Genomic DNA, 22,868 nt, shown 5'->3' with positions numbered 1-22,868 from the left:
GTAAAGGCAAAGATAATTAAAGTCCAGTGGTTCTGTAAATAATCATATATCATGTAAGACTTTGTAAGTGGTAAATGCACCTGGATGTTTTAAAAACGTGCAGTTGGCAGATCAGATGGATTTGTGCAAAAGCCTTTCTGGCTGCAGCTGCCATCTGCTAAAAAGAAAGTGCCAAGGATCTCTCAAATTGTTTATCTTGTTTGTCTGGGGGAATGATACCAGATGTAATGATGGAGGATCACCCCATTGGGTGTCGGGAGGTAATGGCTAAGACCCACAGCATTCAGTCTTAGTTTGATTAAGTCTAAATCTTGTTCTCTGCAGCCTCAAGATGCTGTGATTTTTTTTTTGAAGTATCATTTCATTGGCCCGGGTAGAGAAGCATATAATATGCATCATGATATTTATACCATGCCAATGGATGATGGTGTCCAGCAATTTCATGTAGTCGTTAAATAGAAATGAGAAAAGTTGAATCTCAATCATCTCTTCGGGGGTATTAGCAGTCCGCTCACTTTAGACTTTGTATCTTCTGTAGATTTTTATGAACAGCCTTTCTACGCCCTTAACTAAGACATTTATGAATATATTTATTTATTTATTTATTTTATTTATTGGATTTGTATGCCGCCCCTCTCCGTAGACTCGGGGCGGCTAACAACAGTAATAAAAACAGCATATAACAATCCAATATTAAAACAGATAAAAACCCTTATTATAAAACCAAACATACATACAGACATACCATGCATAAAATTGTAAAGTTCTAGGGGGAAAGGGTATCTCAGTTCCCCCATGCCTGGTGGCAGAGGTGGGTTTTAAGAAGCTTACGAAAGGCAAGGAGCGTGGGGCAATTCTAATCTCTGGGGGGGAGTTGGTTCCAGAGGGCTGGGCCCCCCACAGAGAAGGCTCTTCCCCTGGGTCCCACCAAGATAATAAAGAGTACAAGGCTCAAAATCAAATGCTGTGATATTCTATAAGCCCATTCCTTGATTAACTTTTCAACGATTTTGCCAGGTATTGATGTCAAACTATTGTAATAATTTTCTTTGCAAGGTTACGACAGATGACTAAATAGCTACTTTTCATTTTGGTTTAATCTTGGAATGTTTCCACTGCATTTTTGTTTTCAGAAAGTAATAAGCCGTAATTAACAAATGCCATTTTTTAAAAATAGATTCTGCGTGTGCTTGGTGAAAATGCAATAGCTGTTCGAACAAAAGCCATGAAGTGTTTGTCTGAAGTAGTTGCTGTAGACCCCAGCATTTTAGCAAGGGTAAGAAAAAGAGAGGGAGGAACAATATCTCACCATACATTTGTATTTATTCTTTCTAGCAGCTTTTCCAGTTTGTTTATGTGCCTTTATATTTTGCTTGTTATTTATAGTTGGATATGCAGCGAGGTGTTCATGGACGGTTAATGGATAATTCCACGAGTGTGCGAGAAGCAGCTGTGGAGTTACTGGGTCGGTTTGTGCTTTGTCGACCACAGCTTGCCGAACAGTATTATGACATGCTGATTGAGCGAATACTGGTATGAATACTTTTACATTTTCCTCTTTATGAGCATTTATAGACTGAAATTTGAAACATAGTTACAGTTTTTGTCAATCCAAGCGTCTTGGATTTTATTATGGTAGATTAGAATAACTTTGTCATTTGAAGAAACTTTTAAAAAATAAATGCACCATATAACCCTAAGGTATCAACTCTCATATTGGTTGCTATTAAAGTTTTTATAACTTGTTTTTTATTTTTATTTTTTAGTTAATAATATGCAATTTTGTAAATTATAGAAAATATATGTATGTCTTCTTTCCCCCTCCCTTAGGATACTGGTATTAGTGTCAGAAAAAGAGTAATAAAGATTCTTAGAGATATCTGCATTGAACAACCAACCTTCCCCAAAATTACAGAAATGTGTGTGAAAATGATTCGCAGAGTTAATGATGAAGAAGGCATTAAGGTATATTAAAATACAGCATGCATTGCTTATGTTACAGCTTATTTGAGTTTACTTTTCTTGACTTCTACATTCACATTAAATTGAGCTGAGCTCTTGTGAGCAATGTTGCTATAGCTTGGCTAGTAGTGGTAATAATGCTGCTTATTGAAATTTATACTTTCTTCTCTTTAAGATTTAACGAGTTAATTTTATTAATAGATATATTTTTATTTACAGAAATTGGTAAATGAGACATTCCAGAAATTATGGTTCACTCCAACCCCACATAATGACAGAGAAGCTATGACCAGAAAAATCCTGAACATCACAGATGTGGTATGAATGGGACTATTTCAGTTGCAGTAAATACTTAAGTCTAGCTGTGTTCACAAGTATATATTCCTAGTATTTCTTTTTCATCTTTTTAAGACTAAATGTTCTTTATTGGTGTCACTCAAACAAATGCAATAGAGGTAATTCATGAGTTTCAACAGCAATTGGGATTGGACACAATGCAGTTGTCAAGTCATTGCTTAGCTACAGAAACTCCTACAGTCCCAATAGTCATTTTTAACTGAATTCCACAGTCATTAGATGAGGTAGCTTCCTGCTGGCACAACCAGACTTCCTGTTGGCACAATCAAAGTCTCTGAGGAAGCCGGCAGAAATTTACAAGTCCCAGGCCCGCATGGTTGCTATTAGATCAAGGAGGGAATGAAGGAGTGCAGGAGGGGGACAGGGAAGATGCATGAGAGGTATGGGAAGTTGTGAGTTGGTTTGGGGAGATTGCTAGGGGATATGCTGGAGGCATGGTACAGGTTGGAGAGGGTTCGGGGATTCAAGGGGCACCATGTGTGAGAGATGTAGGGAAAGTGCAAGAATCAACATGCAGGTTGGTACCTAAGAAGTGCAGTGTGTGCTGGGATGTTGGAGTGTGTGAGAATGGATCAGCAAGAAAGTATAAGAGAAGCTCCATGCAGATCATTGAGGATATGAGGGGATGCATGAGAAATATCTTACGGGTCAGAACATTTACATGGGGATGTGAGTTAGGGAGGGTGTGAGGGAAGCATAGGATCAGGGAGGCTGCCTAGGAGTGCATAAGTGGCCAGTGCAGCATGAGCATAGAGGGGTTGGGGGAGAATGTGTGCCCCAGCAATTTGTAACCTTCTCTTCCGGCTTCCCCATTGGCTTTCCAGGGAGGATGGCAAGGAAGATTGCAAATGGTAATGATGGGGCATTTGTCAATTGGTCATTTGAATGAATTGCCAGACTCCAAGCTCAGAATCACATGACTGCAGGAGTGGTGGATTAGCTGGAACTCCAAGGACCAGCTGCATTCATCATTAATTCAGCACTGTCATAACTTCAAATGATTGCTGAATGAATGATTATAGGGCAGGGGCTACATGTAGTACAAATATTTTGTTTTTCTGATTGGGCTTGGAAAATTCTGAAAAATTGTTTTATTGCCACATGTGCTAAATAAAGGTTGACTATTAGATAAAAGAAGGGTAGATATTTATTGAACTGTATTAGCTCTAATTAATTGGCTCAAGAACAAAGTATGATAAAAAAGACAGTCTGCCAACATCTGGAGAACTATGTATTATGTACAGCTGTTTGACACTGAGGTTTGTTGGATTTTGTGTTTGGGTAGTGTCTGATCCCAGCCACTATGTCTAAGACATTGTGTTATATGCTGTGTTGCCTAACAAATAGTGTTGGGCAAACCGAACTTGCACAGTTCAGGTTCGTACTGAACCTTGCGGTGTTCGGCATGCCAAACCTTAAAGGGTTCGAGTTCGGCGTCTGTGCCGAACACCGCAAAGCGCTGCTACTCGGCTGTCATCTGCTGAGAAGAGGAGGAGGAGACAGGCATCGGTGGCGGCGGAGGAAGGCGAACACCGGGGAGCTGTCGGCCAGTCAGGAGGCTGGGAGGGAGGTTCAAAAGGAGGCGGGGAATCCCACGATGGGATTCCAGGGGTGGAGCTTTGAAGTCATGGAGATTTCTTCCTGGTGCATGGCTTTACTTCGGCCGGCCAGGAAAAAGTCTCCGTGTCGTCAAAGTTCCGTCCCCGGAATCCCATCGTGGGATTCCCCACCTCCTTTTGCTTGCAGCGCCACTGCAGCGTCCTTTTCCATAAAAATAAAAAAAATATTTTACGAAATAAAGCCACGCGCCAGGAAGAAGTCTCCGTGTTGTCAAAGCTTCGCCCCCGGAATCCCATTGTGGGATTCGCCACCTCCTTTTGCTTGCAGTGCCGCTGTGGCGTCCTTTTCCATAAAAATAAAAATAAAAAATAAAATAAAAAGCTTCCTGAGAAATTGATGTATTTTATAGATAGTTTCTGTGTGTAATATGTGAACTCAGAATGTAACAAATAAATGTATTCACAAATAAATTTTACATTTCCTTTTCATAGGTTGCAGCTTGTAGAGATACAGGATATGATTGGTTTGAACAGCTTCTTCAGAATGTACGTAATGATTCAGATATTCTGAACTTTGATTTCATTCAAATACCTTTTATTTTTATCTTTTTTCAAACAGAATTCATGTAGCTTTTCAGTAACACAACAAATAGGAGAAGGATATTCAAATTAATAAATACAAAGTGTAAAGGTCAAATAAGGAAGTCCCATTATTAGTAAAAAAAATTACTTCCTTACTGGTTTGTAGGTAAATCAAACAAAAGAAATGAAAATAATCTCTTCCTCCAATGTATTTGGAAATATTGGTTCTAAATTGGACGTGTCTCCATTTGTTGGTTAAGATACTGTGATAATTCAAAAATGAATTACATTACTTCATTGATGTATATCTTCTTCATATTGCTTTCTTATTAATGCTTTTAAAATATGATTCTTAATTCTTAAAGGCTACATTGCCTAGCTTAGTTTTCTTTACATATTTATTAAGGGATGTATCCTAGTTCAATTATCAATCATTATCACAACTTTAAGACTTGTAGCCCAGGTTTATGATAAGCAGTAAATGAATATACACATGAATAACAAAGTGAGTTATTTCACATTTTTTAGAATAGCATGTTAGATAAATATTGATTGATTGTTTTACTTCTAAATAAACATCAATTTAAATTAACACTTTAAATAAATCATTCTTAAAATGCATTTTGGGGTAATCTGTTGTCCATTATTACTTCAAATTAGTGTTTTATATTTGTTAAATCCAATTAGTCTGTCTTTTTTTTTTTTTTTTTTTTTTTTACAAAAGTCTATATATTCTGTTTATTTTGCAGTTGCTAAAATCAGAAGAGGATGCTTCATACAAGCCTGTCAAGAAAGCCTGTACTCAACTTGTAGACAATTTGGTTGAACATATTCTGAAGAATGAAGAATCTTTGGCAGGTAAAGCATCTATAACGCTTTCAATCATATATTATTAAAATAGTAAAATAGTTGATAGCAATCTTATTTTCTTCCTTTCTTTGTGTGCACATATTTTCTTATCTCTTATTTTCTTATCTCTGTTTCTTTTAAACCTGTTGTTTCCTGCCTCTTTCTTTATTTCTGCTTCTCATAAACATCAGTGGGGATGTATTTCTGAGCAAACTTACATTAGAGGCAATGCCATTCCTGCATAAACAAATCTACCTAATTTGTTAAAAGCTACCAACAGATTAGCCCCTCAGAAGTTTATATTATTGAAGTTTATATCAGTGCAAAGAATTAATAGAATGTAGCGGGAGGGAAGGAGAAGGGGGAAAAGAAGGAAGGGAAGGGAATGAAACCATCATCCAGCTTCTCCAGTCTTCTACCAAAAAATGCTTGCATTGTACTCCTACTTATAAGCCACTAGATTGTCTGTGAAAATAGGAAACAACTTTCTTACAAGTCATTAGATGGCAGCAAAGATTCTCCTACTTCTGGGTAGTTGAAAAATACTTCCAAAAGAGGCTAAACTTTTGATAAGTGTATTTCCTTCAAGAAAAGCTTTTTCTTTGCAATTTAAGATACTAATTTCTCACTGTTTTAGTTATTTAAAAATTAAAGCAAAATGGCCATTAATATTAAGAAATAATAAATACTATAATGAATTTTAGACACTTTCTTGTTAGAGTGGACCTTTAGATAAAGGGATTTCACTTTTCATCACAATTTGAAAAGGGAAAATGCTCAATACAGCATGGCATGATGATTTATTTCAGGCCTTGTTTGAGATCTCAACTTATTTGGTTATTGTATTTATTTAATTCCTGCCTTTATTATTGTTATAAATAGCTCAAGGTGACAAGCACGTCCAACATATCTTCCTTCTCCTATTTTCCCCACAACTCTGAAATGGCCTGAGTTGAGAGAGTGTGATTAGTTCAAAGTAATCTAGTTGGTTTTCATGGATAAGGCGGGACTTGAACTCACAGTCTCTCACTTTCTAGCCTGGTGCCTTAACCACTAGACCAAACTGGCTCTTTTTTAATCTTATTTTCTAATACCACAATTCTCTCACAGCAGTGGCCATCTGTATTAAGAAATCCATCAGTTCCAGAAAACATGGTGGTGAGACTAGCCGCCCCGAGTCTACAGAGAGGGGCGGCATACAAATCCAATAAATAAATAAATTAATAATAATAATAATAATAATAATAATAATAATAATAATATACCTTTGACATTTATGTTTCCCAGTGTGCTTTTCATTTTAGCATCCCTACTTCATGGTAGTCATACATTATATTAATATATTCTACCTTAAGTATCTCCTGATTTTGAAAATGAAATATTAATTTTTCTAATGTAATGTAATGTGTGACAATATCTTAAGACCATATTCCTATTAACTTGGAATGACTATCCTTTATGAATGGGCAAATTAGAAGTTATTACATAATTTTTCAGAACTGCAATGCAAAGGAAGGCCAAATCTCATCCAGGTTTTGTTTTATTCTTTAATTATGTTCTTGGTATTTCTTCCTCAGGTTCTTAGCCACAGTACACAACTAAAAAGCTTTCAGGAATAGGCTATAATATTTAAAAAAACTAGATCACAGGATTTGTAGTCATCCAAGAAAGTAGGAGTTCAATCACTTAGGTATTTTTGCTAAAAATTAAAAGGAACTATTATGTGAAACATCTATTATGTTTTTGATTCCTTGGGGTCATTTTGAAGAGGAATATGAGAAAGTGGGGTCTGGCCAGATGAGGTTATATTATTATAATGAAAAGGCTCACAATTAAAGTGAGACTTTATAACTGTTAAAATCTGCACTGTTTAATTTATATTGGAAAAATAATATTGATTCAACCAGCCATTTAGATTAATGACTGATTGGTAGATGAGTATTTGTGTGGGCTCATGTAAATATTTTTGTTTGTTTGACTATGCCGCCCTTCTCCAACCGATTCATGATATTTCTTTTCCAGATTCTGACAACAAGGGTGTGAATTCAAGTCGCTTGGTAGCTTGCATAACCACTTTATTTTTATTCAGCAAAATCAGGCCTCAGTTAATGGTCAAACATGCTATGACCATGCAGCCATATCTTACAACTAAATGCAGTGTAAGTATGAAAACATCCAGATTGCCTCTCTTTATAGTTTCTGTTTCAGCTGAAGTTAAGATTAATGAGTGGGTGGAAACCAGTAAAATCTGTTTTGAGACTATTCAGTTGTCCACTTCTAGGGTTGTTCTTACTACTATTTAACTTTTATCATTTCCATTCTTGTGGTTTAATAAGCTCCTTTAAAATTCTTTTTGAATTTATTACATCTATTGTTTTAGGTTATAAATTTTTTTGCTAAATGACTTATTTTGAAGTATTTTTAGACAATAAGAACAATTTGATAACACAAGGGTTATCCAAAAAGTAAGGTTACAAGACATGTAGCTCTTGCGGGAAATGTTTGTGGAGACGTTGGTATTATGTAGTGGGAAGCCAGCGGAAGCGAATGAGCAGTGCCAGTCAGTAGATGATCAACTGGCGTTGGGATGAAGGTTAGAGATCAGCGTCCTCATTCTGTTTCTCTCCAAGTGCAAAGTGTGCGCTGTAATACTCTACCTGAATGCTAAGGGCATGAATGCTATTGCAATGGATGCCCAAGATGCTTACTGAAGCGCACAAAATCGACAGAGTCAGAGCTGCCCGAGAATTTCTTGACCGTTTCGAGATTGAAGGCGAAGCTTTTCTCAAGTGTATAATGACAGGAGATAAAACCTGGCCTTATCACCATAATCCAGAGAACAAAGGTCAATCAATGCAGGAAGCACCCATTCTCATTCAGCCAAAAAATTCAAAACTCAGCAATCAGCGAGAAAAATCTTGGGCACCTATCATACACTAATCTTGGGCATATATCGCAGCAGCGTTCATGCCCTTAGCATTCAGGTAGCATATTACAGTGTGCGCTTCACACTTGGAATGAAACAGAATGAGGACGCTCATCTCTAACCTTCACCACAATGCCAGTTGATGATCTACTGGCCACTGGCACTGTTCGTTCTCTTCTGCTAGCTTCCTGCTACACAATAGTAACACCAACTTCCCTCACGAACATTCCCCACAAGAGCTATGTGCCTTGTAGCCTTCTAAGTCTCGTAGAATTGATTATCCAGATAATAGTTAGCTTGGAAATGTGGAAACTGAAGATGTTCAAACAGAAACTATGTGGGGTTTTTTTGGGGATTTTTTTCATTTCGATACTTGCACTGATCAGGGATTGATTTAATTGCCATTTATGTTTTGTATGTTTTTATTTTCATTCTAATATTTCTATCCTTTTTTCATCATACATGATTCAAAAGTAGGATAGAAATAATCCAGTCTGTCAGCCTTCTCAGATTTTCTCAGCTACTATTTGAGTAATGAGAGCTGCACACTAACAACTTGAACTCAAGTGGTTATTCTATGGTGTTGTATCATTCAGTAGCATGGATGATGTCCTTAGGGAGTTGGATGAGTCTTTAAGGAGTTGGGTGGCATATCAATCAATCAATCAATCAATCAATCAATCAATCAATCAATCAAACAAACAAACAAACAAATAAATGTTGAATTTGAGCTTTTCATGATATAGTAAAGGATGACAACAGACATAATTAATTGAATGCAATATTTTCTATAGAACCAAAATGACTTCATGGTGATCTGCAATGTTGCAAAGATCTTAGAATTGGTAGTGCCACTGATGGAACATCCAAGTGAGACTTTTCTTGCTACGATGGAAGAAGATCTCATGAAGCTCATAATCAAATATGGCATGACAGTAAGATTTAATTTCTACTTTAAAAATCATCTTGTTTTACTGTGGTTGAAAATGCTATATTTTGTAATTGTAATAATACAATTACAATACAATATGAAATTGTAATAATGTTGATTTTATGGTTATACAAATATGGTTAGCTAATTCACTTTTTTATTTAACTATTCATATACTATTTTAATATTAAGTGAAACAATATTGTATTTAAAACAATATTTGTTTTTAATATACAAGTAAGCAAAATTTTACTTGTTTAAGTAAAGAAGGTAGAAATTATTAAAAAATAATTGATATGCCATTTTTATGATGGCCTTGAAGTTTAAATAAATCCGTTAAATAAAAGCAGAACATTGATTTTTCTCCATTAGTCTGCAATAATTTCTTTTCCTTTGTTTTTAGGTAGTACAGCACTGTGTTAGCTGTCTTGGAGCTGTTGTTAACAAAGTCACACAGAATTTTAAATTTGTATGGGCTTGTTTTAATAGATACTATGGTAAGTTAAATAATTGGATTTTTTAAAATGAATATTCTTTTTAAGCTATTCATTTTTTATGAAAACAGCATTATAAAATGGGTTTTTGTTATTTAGGTGCACTTTCAAAACTAAAAAGTCAACATCAAGAAGATCCAAATAGCACTATACTTACATCAAATAAACCAGCACTCCTAAGATCCCTTTTTACTGTTGGAGCTCTATGCCGGCATTTTGATTTTGATCAAGAAGAGTTTAAAGGCAACAGCAAGGTAATAGAATGTTTAAAAGTATGTTTGGATGAATGGAAATCTCTAATATAAACATTATTTTTTGTTATTAGATATTAATAAATGTTTTAAATGGGAATTAAAATTTCCTTGACTTTTTAAGTATTGTACCCTCTTCCTCTTTAAACAGGTTAACATAAAGGATAAAGTACTTGAATTGTTAATGTATTTTACCAAGCATTCAGATGAAGAGGTACAAACAAAAGCCATCATTGGTCTAGGTAAGATTTTACATCAGACTTGAAATATTTACTATGTATATCAGTAGCTGCTTGTGATAATTGAAAAATGACTGCTGCTTCAATAGGACATTCCAAGATAATTTATTAATATCGTTTGGATAATTTCAATTATCTATAGCAATTAGCTACATTCAGAAAAGGAAAGATGATGCAAATTTGCTAGCATGTATTTTTCTATATCTAATTGTGTGCCTTAGATGCAGCTTAATATTGTATAGTTCTGTTTTTTAAAACATATCAATAATTTTGTATTTGTGCAGTTTGCAATAACTATAAAATGTAAATGAGCAATTGTGGGCAGTTCTAGGTATAGCATGAAGTACTGGAACAATATTTACAAGAGAAAGTTTGCCTGCACTTGTGCTAGTCCCCACTTCTACCCCTGCCTTTCTTCTATGCCTAGGTGATTTCATTGTTATTGGTTACTGTCAGGTCTGTATTCAGTAAGACCACATTTATTCATCATGAGCATTTGTGGATTTGTCTTGCTTCATAGGAACCTGATTGGGAAGGAATAGGGAAATTACCATATTCCAAGATTTATTCACCACTATTCTTTGTGCATCATAGCCCCAATACTGAAACTGAGTGGGGTTGAGGCAATGATGTATTGTGAGACCTTTAACTGTGACTAGAGATGCTGCTGTGACTGCCTTCTTGAGGTTCTGATTTCATACTGATACTGGTATTGAAATCATCCAGGTTTTTATTGTTGAAGTTACTTCAGTCTCCATGTCTTTGGGTGTGAATTCTAGATGGACTCGAAAGATCATACCATAACTTGGAATCGTGTGTGTGTGTGTATGTGTGTGTGTATACAGTGATCCCTCGCCATTTCGCAGTTCACCTTTTGCGGACTGCATCGTGAGTTTTTATAAAATACAGTGATACCTTGTCTTACAAACTTAATTGGTTCCGGGACGAGGTTCTTAAGGTGAAAAGTTTGTAAGACGAAACAATGTTTCCCATAGGAATCAATGGAAAAGTGATTAATGCGTGCAAGCCCAAAATTCACCCCTTTTGCCAGCTGAAGCACCCGTTTTTGCACTGCTGGGATTCCCCTGAGGCTCCCCTCCATAGGAAACCCCACCTCAGGACCTCTGTTTTTTTGCAAAGCTGCGATTTCACTGAGGCTCCCCTCGCTGGGAAACCCCACCTCTGAATTTCCGTTGCCAGTGAAGTGCCCGTTTTTGCGCTGCTGGGATTCCCCTCCTGGGATTCCCTTGCAGCATCACAAAAACGGAAGTCCGGAGGTGGGGTTTCCCATGGAGGGGAGCCTCAGGGGAATCCCAGCAGCGCAAAAATGGGTGTTTCGCTGGCAACGGAAGTCCGGAGGTGGGGCATCCCAGCTGCGGCGGTGGGATTGTAAGGTAAAAATAGTTTGTAAGAAGAGACAAAAAAATCTTAAACCCCGGGTTTGTATCTCGAAAAGTTTGTATGACGAGGCGTAAGACGAGGTATCACTGTATTAATAGGAAAAATATATTGTGGATTTTCGCTACTTTGCGGGTTTTCTGCGGAACTCAATCTGAGATGCTACTTGTCTACATGAGATTGTAAACAACACACGATTGGTTGATTGATGGAGAAGTGACCAACCAGAAAGTGCTGCTTTGTATCCCAGAGCCTGATTGGCTCAGTACAGTAGCATGTTGTTTACTTTTCGTCTGTGCACAGCTTCCCCATCTCTGAGTCTGCTCCTACACTTGGCCATTTCACGTGGAGCATTGCTTCATCGCGTAGGTTTATGAATTCAAAATATTTTACAATAAGTGTTAAGGTACAGTACATGTACAGAACAGTGTGGGAATGGTTGTTAAGGAAATCTGAGCCGGGGTGGCGCAGCAGGTAGAGTGCTATACTGCAGGCCACTGAAGCTGACTATAGATCTGAAGGTCAGCGGTTCAAATCTCATCACTGGCTCAAGGTTGACTCAGCCTTCCATCCTTCCGAGATGGGTAAAAGGAGGACCTGGATTGTGGGGGCAATATGCTGGCTCTGTTAAAAAGTGCTATTGCTAACATGTTGTAAGCCGCCCTGAGGCTAAGGAGAAGGGCGGCATAAAAATCCAATAAATAAATAAATAAAATGGGAAAGGTTTATGTAGCGTAAAAGTGTGGGGGAGGGTTTATAAAGCCTTAAAATAGTGTATACAGTGATCCCTCGAGTATCGCGAGGGTTACGTTCCAAGACCCCTCGCGATACTCGATTTTTCGCAATATAGTGGTGCGGAAGTAAAAACACCATCTGCGCATGCGTGCCCTCGCGCATGTGCAGATGGTGTTTTTCACTTCCGCACTTGGGAAGACCCCCGACCAACAGCTGAGGACCCGCCTGCCCGCCGCCGCGCCGCTCGTGCCGGGAACCAAACAGCCTGAGTTGCTCCCGGATTCTCCTCCGACCTGCCCTCAACTTACCTTCCAGCTGATGCTTCGATCCTTGGAAGAGGCCAGAGCGCCTTTCTGCACCACACTCTCTGCTTCGGTTCCTTTCCGGAAGATGGAAGTTTCTCTCCTTCCATCCTTTCTAGCAATACAATACTCGATGGTTTTAACCATCCTTTCTAGCAATACAATACTGTACTCGATGGTTTTAACCATCAAGTATTGTATTGCTAGAAAGGATGGAAGGAGAGAAACTTCCATCTTCCGGAAAGGAACCGAAGCAGAGAGTGTGGTGCAGAAAGGCGCTCTGGCCTCTTCCAAGGATCGAAGCATCAGCTGGAAGGTAAGTTGAGGGCAGGTCGGAGGAGAATCCGGGAGCAACTCAGGCTGTTTGGTTCCCGGCACGAGCGGCGCGGCGGCCGCGTTCCTCATGCCGCCGTTGCTGGCGCGGGCGCCACTTGCGAGGCCGCTGCGTTGCTCCCGTTTGTGCGGCCGCCGCGCCGCCGTTGCTACCGCGGCCGCCGCTTGTGAGGCCGCCGTGTTGCTCCTGTTTGTGCGGCCGCCGCGCCGCCGTTGCTGGTGTGGCCGCCGCTTGTGAGGCCGCCGCGTTGCTCCCGTTTGTGCGGCCGCCGCGCTGCTGTTGCTGGCGTGGCCGCCGCTTGTGAGGCCGCCGCGTTGCTCCCGTTTGTGCGGCCGCCGCATTGCTCCCATTTGTGCGGCCGCCGCGCCGCCATTGCTGGCGTGGCCGCCGCTTGTGAGGCCGCCGCGTTGCTCCCGTTTGTGCGGCCGCCGCGCCGCTGTTGCTGGCGTGGCCGCCGCTTGTGAGGCCGCCGCGTTGCTCCCGTTTGTGCGGCCGCCGCGCCGCCGTTGCTGGCGCGGCCGCCGCTTGTGAGGCCACCGCGTTGCTCCCCTTTGTCCGGATGCCGCGCCGCCGTTGCTGGCGCGGCCGCCGCTTGTGAGGCCGCCGCGTTGTTCCCCTTTGTCCGGACGCCGCGGCGCCGTTGCTGGTGCGGCCGCCGCTTGTGAGGCCGCCGCGTTGCTCCCGTTTGTCCGGCCGCCGCGCCACCGTTGCTGGCGCGGCCGCCGCTTGTGAGGCCGCCGCATTGCTCCCGTTTGTCCGGCCGCCGCTTGTCCGCGCGCCCGCCCTTCGCCTGCCCACGCCGTTGCTCGCGGAAGCAGCGCTGGGGTTTCCCCGCCGCCCACGCAAAGGGGAAACCCCGGCAAGAGGGGGAAGACCCAGGGAAGCCGCCCAGCAGCTGATCTGCCCGGCGGGGAAGCAAACTCCACCATCTACGCATGCGTGGCCATAGGGAAAAAAAAGGGCGCACATGCGCAGATGGTGTTGTTTACTTCCAGGTTGAAAAATCGCGATATAGCGTTTCGCAATAATCGAGATCGCGAAACTCGAGGGATCACTGTAAATACTTAAATAAATATAGCGTCCCAATTTGCCGATTGTCCTTTATTGTGGGTGGTCCTGGAATGTAACACTCGCAATAAATGATGGATCCCTCTGTGTGTGTGTGTGTGTGTGTGTGTGTGTGTGTGGTATAACATGTTTTTGCTGAATTTGAAAATTAAGGGAGACTAGGATAGATCTATTTCGGCCTTGTTCTGGCCTCATCAGCTAACCATACCCTCACTGGGATTTGAACTAGCAGCCTTTGCCTTGTAAGGCAGAGAATTAACCTCTAGGCTATGGTATCCAATCCCTTAAGCTTTGTATTTTTATGAAGGTCTTGGCGTATTCAGGTATCCAAATCCATATTTGGATTTATATGCTGTCCCTCTCCGAAGACTCGGGGTGGCTTACAGCACATAAAAAGAAAGAACAATACAATATAAATATCGTGATTATGTAATGTAGTCATATTGTGTGTGTGTGTATAAAACTACTGTCCTTAATCCTTGGAGAGGGGCGGCATACAAATCAAATCAAATCAAATCAAATAAATAAATAAATAAATTAATTAATTAATTAATAATAGTGTGTGTGTATATATGTATATGTATGTATGTATGTATACATGTATATCCTGAACAATAGAGTTTAAGGTATATATTGATGTAATAATTTAGGGTATTTAACTGTATATACTAGAAGATTCATCACATATTTGTTGGTTATTTTTTGTAGTTGTGTTTTTTATGTGTGTTTTATAAATAAATTTAAAAAACATAACTGGTGTTTCTGGAGTAATTAGCATGTTAAACAAAATTAGTACTAAGTAGTTTCTGCTTTAACATATGTTCTGGAGGACTTCTTGATATTGATTCCCGAACTGGTCTACATAGGCCCAGACTCAGCTTAGGAATTCCGTAGGCTAACTTCCCGGGGTCCCCATCAAATGTAGCTCAAAACCGGGGAGGTTGCATGGTTGCTAGTTGGTCAGTGGCCTGAACCTGCACGGCCGATGGGATGATTGCTTGCTACTGGGGACTTGGACAAGCCCTGGCTGCATTTAGCGGCTTGGGGTTGGTCTTATGGCTGTGGTTGGTCTTGCAACATTGTGGGTTGAACATCAGCTTAGAGCCAAACTGCTTCAGGACTCCCAGTGTCCACTGGCATTGCACCCATCCCATGCCTGGGAAGAAAGCCCACCCAGCTAGGGCTTAGAATTGTGGCATCAATCCAGGTGTTGGCTGCAGACCAAGGGGCTGCATTCCCCATGTGGATGGCGGCCAGGCTGGCAGGGCCCATGCCCCGGGTGCCTGGGACATCAGCAGTTCCATGCGGGACTGTGTGTTTGTGCACATGGATCTCGCCCTGGTGGTGAGGCTCGCAGGGATGTCGCTCTTTGCAGTGTGGAAGGAGCTTGAATTCCCACTGCCCTGTTCTAAAGGGGTTTACCTTGGGAAGAAGAATGTTAGGTGGGCCAAGCTCTATCTGGGCGGCATTCTAGCAGAGATTTGCTCAACTCATGCTTAGTCATCCAAATTGGTTGGGAAGCTCCATCAGCAACTGGCTCCACAATAGCGGCTGGGACCCTTTGGAACATCTGGTTGGTGGGAACTTCGGTTGCCTCCACTCGTGGCCGAAGGCTGCTTTTGGGTGCAGATGCGGCTCCTGTGATTTTCAAGGCTATGCCTGGAGGGGCTCACTCTGGCTGAGGAAGGCACTCAAGAGTCAACTGTTTACACTGGGCCCCAACTGGCAATCCCTCTCCGCAATTCTTTGGCTTCTTCCACAGCTTGGGAAGGCAAGTAGATCGTCTCAGTGTGAACACACAATGCGTCATCTACTGGCTTCTCTGTGAGTTGCTTCTCTTCCTCCATCTTTTCTGAATCTGTTGCCGGGTTGACGCTGGGGCTCAGGACTCCGAACAGCACCTTGAGGAGTCGGGGCAGCTGGGTGAATTTTTAAGACAGATTCGGGTTAACGTCAGGGTTCTAAAATTAAATCAGAGTTTAGCCCTCAAAGTTCCAATTTATTATTAGAGTCATGTTGGTACGTCTGGGTGAAACCCAAATCTGAAGTCGGCAGGGTTTTCTCACTCAGTTGAAAGTTCAAGTCCTTGTCTACACCCCCCCAATTTCATCACATTCTACAATCTACAATTGCCATGCTGGCAAATTCCACAGAGACAAAGGATGACATTGGCTTTCTAGGAAGGAATTTGTTATGACTACATACTAACAACTTCATACTATACCCCCTCCCATTTTTCCATAATAGGAAAAGCATAATAGAATAGTATATAGTGTGGCAAGCCAAAGACTCCAGCTAAAATGACTTCAACCTGACATCAGCCTTTCTTTGGATGTAAAAAAGAGTTAGTCACATAGTGAGTGAAGTTTGTTGGTTGCAGGGAAGATACTCTCAACTTGATCTTATTATATCTCTCAAAAGCATTTTATATTATCAACCATTCTATTATTCTAGACCAGTGATGGCGAACCTATGGCATGGGCACATGAGTCGTTGCCCTAGCTCAGTTTCAACGTGCATGTGTGTGCCAGTCAGCTGGTTTTTGGCTTACACAGAGACTCTGGGAGGGCGTTTTTGGCTTCCAGAGAGCCTCCAGGGGTATGGGGAAGGGCGTTTGGGGGGATGCCTTTGGAGGCTGGGGAGGGCAAAACACGAGCCTACTGGGCTCCCCAGAAGTTGAGAAAGAACCGTTGAAGTTACCTGAATGGTCTTCTTGATGCACTGCAAGAAAAGCCCAAAGATGGTGATACTTCAGCCTTATTGGTAGGAACTGAGTTAGAATTAGTATAATTAAACAGCACCCCCCCCTAGCTGCCCCCAACAGGTCTGTCAATAAAAACAAAGGAATAGTGCAAAAAACCACAGCTTTATTAACCATAACTTAACCCTTAACCCAAACTTCAAATAATAACATGGCGCCCCTGGGCTCAATGCCGGGCGGGTTTGGACTCTCCTTGCAGTGCATCGAGAAGGCCGTTCAGGTAAGTTCAGTGATTCTTCTCCACTGCACTGCTATGGAGAGTCCAATTTGGGATATAACCAAACTTAAGTAACTAGGGTGGGCTAAGACTGAACCAGGGGCATAGAAACCCCCCACACTCTTTGTAGCACCCTACGCCCAAAGGCTGCTTCCGCTGAGGTGTAAGAGTGTTTGATGAAAGTCATAGGACGGACCAGGTCGCTGCATGACAGATATCCTCTATAGATGCTTACTTCGCCCATGCTGCTGAAGTGGCCGCACTCCTGGTGGAGTGGGCTGTGATGCCTTCTGGGAGAGGTGTAGATCTCGACTTGTATGCTGTTATTATACAAGCTTGGATCCACACGTCTTAGGTGATACCCTTGTTCCCATTGAAGCCGGGAAGTAATATACGAAAAGGGCTTCCGTCTTTCCAAAGTTCTGTGTGTGATGAACATAGATTTTTAGGGCTCGATGCACGTCTAGCTTCTGCCACTGCAACTCCGATGGGTGAGTGCAATGGGCACAAAAGTCCGGTAGAATGAGTTATTGTGAACGATGAAAGGTCATGTTAATCTTGGTTAAGAAGGTAGGATTGAGACGGAGTATTACTCTGTCGGGGTGGAAAATGCACAGGTCCAGTCTTATCGATAGTGTAGACAGCTCCGACAGTCGTCTGGCTAATGTAATGGCAACTAAGAAAAAAAGGAAACGTAGTTGAGTGTCATGCAGCGGTTCAAACAGTGGGGCTGTGAGTGCCTGTAGTACTATTGGTAAATCCCAGGTGGGAAAACAGTGTATTGTTGGGGTGTATAGGTTAGCTGCCCCTTTTAGGAAGTCTCTGACCCAAGGATGATGGGATATGTATCGGAAATGGTCAACCTTCAGTATGGTGGCTATAGCTGCAACTTGTCTGCGGAGTGTGTTGGGAGCTAGTCCCTAGTAGAGAGCCGATTGTAGGAAGGATAGTACATTGACTACCAACGGGGTCTGAGGGTCTATGTTCTGGGCTTTGCAGAAGATGCAATAAGTCGCCCAGGTGGCTTGGTAAATCCTTGTTGTAGATGGACGTCGCAATGCCTGGATGGTACTGATGACTCTGTCTGGCACCTGTTCCTTCCTCATGTGCTCCCCCTCAAGTGCCACACGGCAAATTTCCACCACTGGGGGTCTGGGTGTGACACTGACCCCTGTAACAGGGAGACATGGTGCTGTGGTATGCGCCGGGGAGGACATGGACAGATCTATGAGGTCATGGACGTCTGGGCCAGTATGGACTTCTGCTTCCTCCTGTATGATCTTGGCTACTACTCTTGGAATAAGGCAAATTGGACGGAAAGCGTAAAGCAGTACCTCTGGCCAAGGGGAGTGTAGTGTGTTGATCTGTTCTGCTCCCGGTGATAGGAAATGGGAGAAGAACCTCGGCAGCTAACTGTTGAGATGAGTCGCGAACAAGTCCACCTGTGGTATCCTGTGGCTATGATCTCCTGGAACAACGAAGGGCTCAAGCTCCATTCTGTTGGGTTGATTATAGTCCATCTCAGCCAGTCCACTTGGGTATTCGAAATGCCCAAGATGTATTCGGCACGGATTGAGGCTAGGTGGGATTCTGCCCAGTTGAAAAAGGCATGGGCCTCCTGCATGAGCTGACTTGATCTGGGTTGATGCGGGCGCGTGTGGCCACATTGTCGGTTAAGATAAGCATGTGGTGTCCTTGAAGTTCTGCTGGGCCAAGAAGACCGCTTGTAGCTCGAGGAAGTTGATATTGACCTCTGAGAGGTCTTCTGCTGACCAAAGTTCCTGGGCCACATACGAATTGGTGTGGGCGCCCCAACCCGAAAGGCTGGCATCTATCATGATGGTCACTTCTTGGGGTGGCAGGAACAGTGACCCTTGTTGCAGGGTTGATGACTTCCACCATGATTGAAGATACTTTTGCAACATTGATTCAAACCACCATTGCCGAAACTTACCTTAAACAAGTAACTTAACTTGAATGCTATTAGAAAACGCAAAGAGTTTCAAAAATGCAGTATACTAGCTGATAACATAAATGTGTTGAGTAGCATTGTACATGCCAAGGTTGTTGCATTTGCTACTGAAAAAACATAGAGGTCCCATTGAATATACTGTTTTTTATTTTAAAGCCCTACAAAGCTTAACACCTCTGCACCTATGACATTATCTCCTCTTACTAGAATAGTCTACAAAGTGTGTTCACTCTCCAAAATTCTATAATGGATCTTAATTCCACATGAGGCAAGAGGACTTTGGCCCCGGAAGCATTCCTTCTTGGTGGAATCCACCTGATTATAGAATATTTTTGGTCATAAACAATAGGAAGCCCTCAATTTGCTTGCCCTTTTGCAAAACCTTTAACATTACAATACTCCAGTGGGTATTTATAGTAACAATGAATCTGGGTTGCTTTTGTAACTTACTTTTATGTATACATAGTTTGACATTCTTAATTCTGTTACTTTAAGAATAAAGCTGAAGTGTTTTGAAACAGGATAATATTAAAATGTTTGTATAAATAAGGGGACAATAAAATACAGGGAAACAATATTTCCTCTGTTAGAAAATTATATATAAAGTTAAAAATTCAACTCTGCAACAAGATTCATTCAGTTACATTTTCTTATTTTTCTTAGGATTCGCCTTCATACAACACCCAGGTCTAATGTTTGAACAAGAAGTGAAGACATTATATAATAATATTCTCTCTGATAAAAACTGCTCAGTAAATTTAAAAATCCAGGTGTTGAAAAATCTCCAGACATACCTTCAAGAGGAAGATACACGTATGCAGCAGGCAGATAGAGAATGTGAGTGATAAATACAATTGCATTCAATAAATATTTTAAATGTAATTGATTATGTAGTATCAAGCTAATATTAAATACCACAATTCAGAGTCCGTATGTCTTTTTCATATAAGGAATGAAATAGGTAAAATGTAATGTTAATGAAATTTCTGTTGTCCACCCATGTTGAGCTTTATTCACAGTATTCCAAAATTAAGAAAGTTTGGCGGAAGCCCACTCTTTTCTCCTAGTGTGTGTTCAGACTGGTGTGTGTGTGTGTGTGTGCTATTCTACCTGCTACTCCCTTTCTACAATTTTCTGCAGCAATATTATAAAGAATATTCTTCATATTTACCATTACTGAAGCCTACTGGAGCATAGGTTTGTTGTGAGCTGCCCTGAGTCTACGGAGAAGAGCGGCATAAAAATCTAAATAAATAATAATAATAATAATATGTTATCATTTATTTATTATATTCTTTTTTTCCTTTTCTCAACTTTCTATTTTCAAATTATGTTTTTATTTTTCTAATATACTTTCCACAAAGATGCTGTGTGAATATGTAATTCTCAACTGATAATGGGTTTTGTGACTTAGAAAAGGACATTTGGTAGAATTGACAATTGATTTCATGCCCAAAGGAACATTTCTCTATTCTCCCAAGAGCACATAAATGCAAATAATAAATAACTGAGTTATTTGAATTTGTCTCAATTTTAACTATCGTAACCTCTTGGGTTTGTTACCTTTTGGCTTGCCTGGCTGCATTGAGTGAAGAGGAATTGTCTTTGGCCGCATGTAAAATATATAATACAGTTAATGTATATAAATCTCAAAATAATATGGGACTACATTACCAGCTGTCCAGAACAGCATGCAGCCCATGGCCCACAAATTGGATATATCTGATCTTCACAAAGCTCATCATTATGTTGGTTGATTCTAATGCATGAATAGAAAAATCTTGTACCTCCTTATCAGTCACGTACACATCCATTTTGGAATTTCAGTTCTGTTCTGTTTAGAATTCTAGGTTCTGTTTCCAATTTTGGTTTTGAAATTAAACATATCTGGCAGTTCCTGCAAACCATTAGACCATCTGTTTCCATCGATCCATCCACCTACCCGCCCACCTAATTTTATGCCACCCATCTTCCTTACAATGTAACTACTAAGGAAGCTACTAGTAGCTCTTCCCTAAACTCTTTGCCATAGAATCCTAAATGAAACCAAACTAATTAAATTTAACTGGCCTTCAATTATTGAATTTAAAGAACTACAGAAGAATTAAACATTGAAATATATTTATTTTTATCAGAACTGGTATTTATGTTGAATTCAGCAGTACAGTATACCAAAGGCCTCAGTTTTGACTGTGATTATTATTTCTGTAACTAACTAAGGCTTTGCATGCAACCAGAGGGCTAGAACTTGTAGTTCATACTCTTTATCACTTGCTTTGCTCATTTTAGTTGATTCCTTAGATTTATTTCTAAGATAATTTTTTTAGATTTATCACTTTTTTTCTGTTAACTGTTTTCAAATTATGACTGACTGACTTACTTGCTATTTTACAATCAATCCGTATAGAAGTTCAGAAAATGACTTTCTGAAAAATTGGGTGGGAGAGATTCTTATTGTTTCACTATCTATATTCAGATACATGTTATAACTACTTGTATTTGATGATAGTTGTGGCACTTGATATCTGATGCTGGTTATACCTGCTTCATCTGTAATCCTGATTTTTATTTTTAATGGTATACACAGACAAATCCTCTAATATTTTTGGTTCTTAAAAAACATTTGGAGATATTTGATTAGCTCCAGCTTTTTTCAGGTAAGATTTTTGAAAAGGTAGCCTGAACAGATAGAGAAGGCCTTTTGCAATTGATTGATAGTAATTTTGTCAATGCACAGATTTTTAAATTGCCACCCAAGATTTTACCAATGGCACCTACTGTGCCTAAAGCTACTAGGATCGCCATGGCCAGTTTTTGCCATAATCTTCCAATTTTGATTTTCAGATATTGATACTTTGTCGTCTTCTCCAATTATTTATCTACTATTTTACCATCCACTGGTATTGCCACCTCAATCATCTCTATTTTCTTCTCAATTCCAGTGTACAATTGTTTCTACTTTGTCATCCATTGTTTGTAAATTTGTGCAGTCTTCTTGCAGCATATTATATTACTATTATTAAGGGTGGATAATCTATAGTTACATTCACAGTTTAATACTGTTGGAAACTTAATAATTCAAGTCCTAATCAATGACCTAAGAATTATTAAGGTAGCATCTAAAAATATAGGCAGTACCATTGTTTTTTTTAAAAAAATACAATCAGTATGTGGTTCTGATAAATTCAATATTTCCAGATAGTGAAGATGTCCTTTAGGTATCACTCTGAGGGCTCCAATCATGATTGATATAAACATGCTGATTGGCAATATTCCTAGTTTGAAATAGATACGTTTCATTTTTTCTTTAATACCATGACAAATAGAATATCTGTGCTTAGATAAAATGAAAAGCTAAAGCAGTGGTGTACTGCATTGCAAAATATATGATACATCCTGATATCATCAATCATTAAATGTGAATATTTGTAGCTCAGGGTTGAAATGAAAGATCTTTGCTGCTCTTTGAGTTTGCTTGTTTTCTTGCATATGCTTCATTATCCTAACTAGGTATCATCAGTGCTAGACATCAATCATTTCCATTAAATAGCTGGACAGAATCAAGCAAATTCACTGAGAGAAGTATTTCACAATATGAATGATCAGAGGTTCTTCTTTATTTCCCCCCACAATTCTTTATTATTTATTCCTTGTTAATGTCAAACCTTCATTGGGACACTTGGGACAATGCAGATTACATCCTAATATTGGCTGGTGGCCATATGAACCTCAGTTCAAGTTGTTCAATTCGAGCAGAACTGTCTTTTCTGTCACTCAAGCAGAATCTTGGCACCATGATCAAATAACATTATTTTGATATTTGAATTTTTAGAGTTGGCAAATATGATATCTCTGATTCTTTTGCTGGAAATTTTGAAAAACATTGACATTGCATAGAAAACCAATTTGTTTATCAATCAAAGGGAACTAG

General features: G+C 40.2%; 1 protein-coding gene across 2 annotated transcripts in view; it reads left to right on the top strand.

Annotated features, from left to right (window-relative positions):
- NIPBL (NIPBL cohesin loading factor) overlaps positions 1-22,868 on the top strand; it is an 80,905-nt gene that overhangs the window by 44,842 nt on the left and 13,195 nt on the right. For both annotated transcript variants that reach the window (XM_070743433.1, XM_070743434.1), the window contains exons 20-31: positions 1,178-1,276; positions 1,387-1,533; positions 1,831-1,965; positions 2,182-2,280; positions 4,371-4,424; positions 5,210-5,318; positions 7,332-7,468; positions 9,030-9,170; positions 9,570-9,663; positions 9,760-9,914; positions 10,063-10,153; positions 19,601-19,774. In XM_070743433.1, the coding sequence (XP_070599534.1) occupies positions 1,178-1,276; positions 1,387-1,533; positions 1,831-1,965; positions 2,182-2,280; positions 4,371-4,424; positions 5,210-5,318; positions 7,332-7,468; positions 9,030-9,170; positions 9,570-9,663; positions 9,760-9,914; positions 10,063-10,153; positions 19,601-19,774 (1,435 nt within the window). The remainder of the gene's footprint in view (positions 1-1,177; positions 1,277-1,386; positions 1,534-1,830; positions 1,966-2,181; positions 2,281-4,370; positions 4,425-5,209; positions 5,319-7,331; positions 7,469-9,029; positions 9,171-9,569; positions 9,664-9,759; positions 9,915-10,062; positions 10,154-19,600; positions 19,775-22,868) is intronic.

The sequence above is a fragment of the Erythrolamprus reginae genome, chromosome 2, assembly GCF_031021105.1.
Source record: "Erythrolamprus reginae isolate rEryReg1 chromosome 2, rEryReg1.hap1, whole genome shotgun sequence".
Lineage (NCBI taxonomy): Eukaryota > Metazoa > Chordata > Lepidosauria > Squamata > Dipsadidae > Erythrolamprus > Erythrolamprus reginae.
Note: the sequence above shows the minus strand (reverse complement) of the source record. Positions and strands in the feature narration are given on the sequence as shown.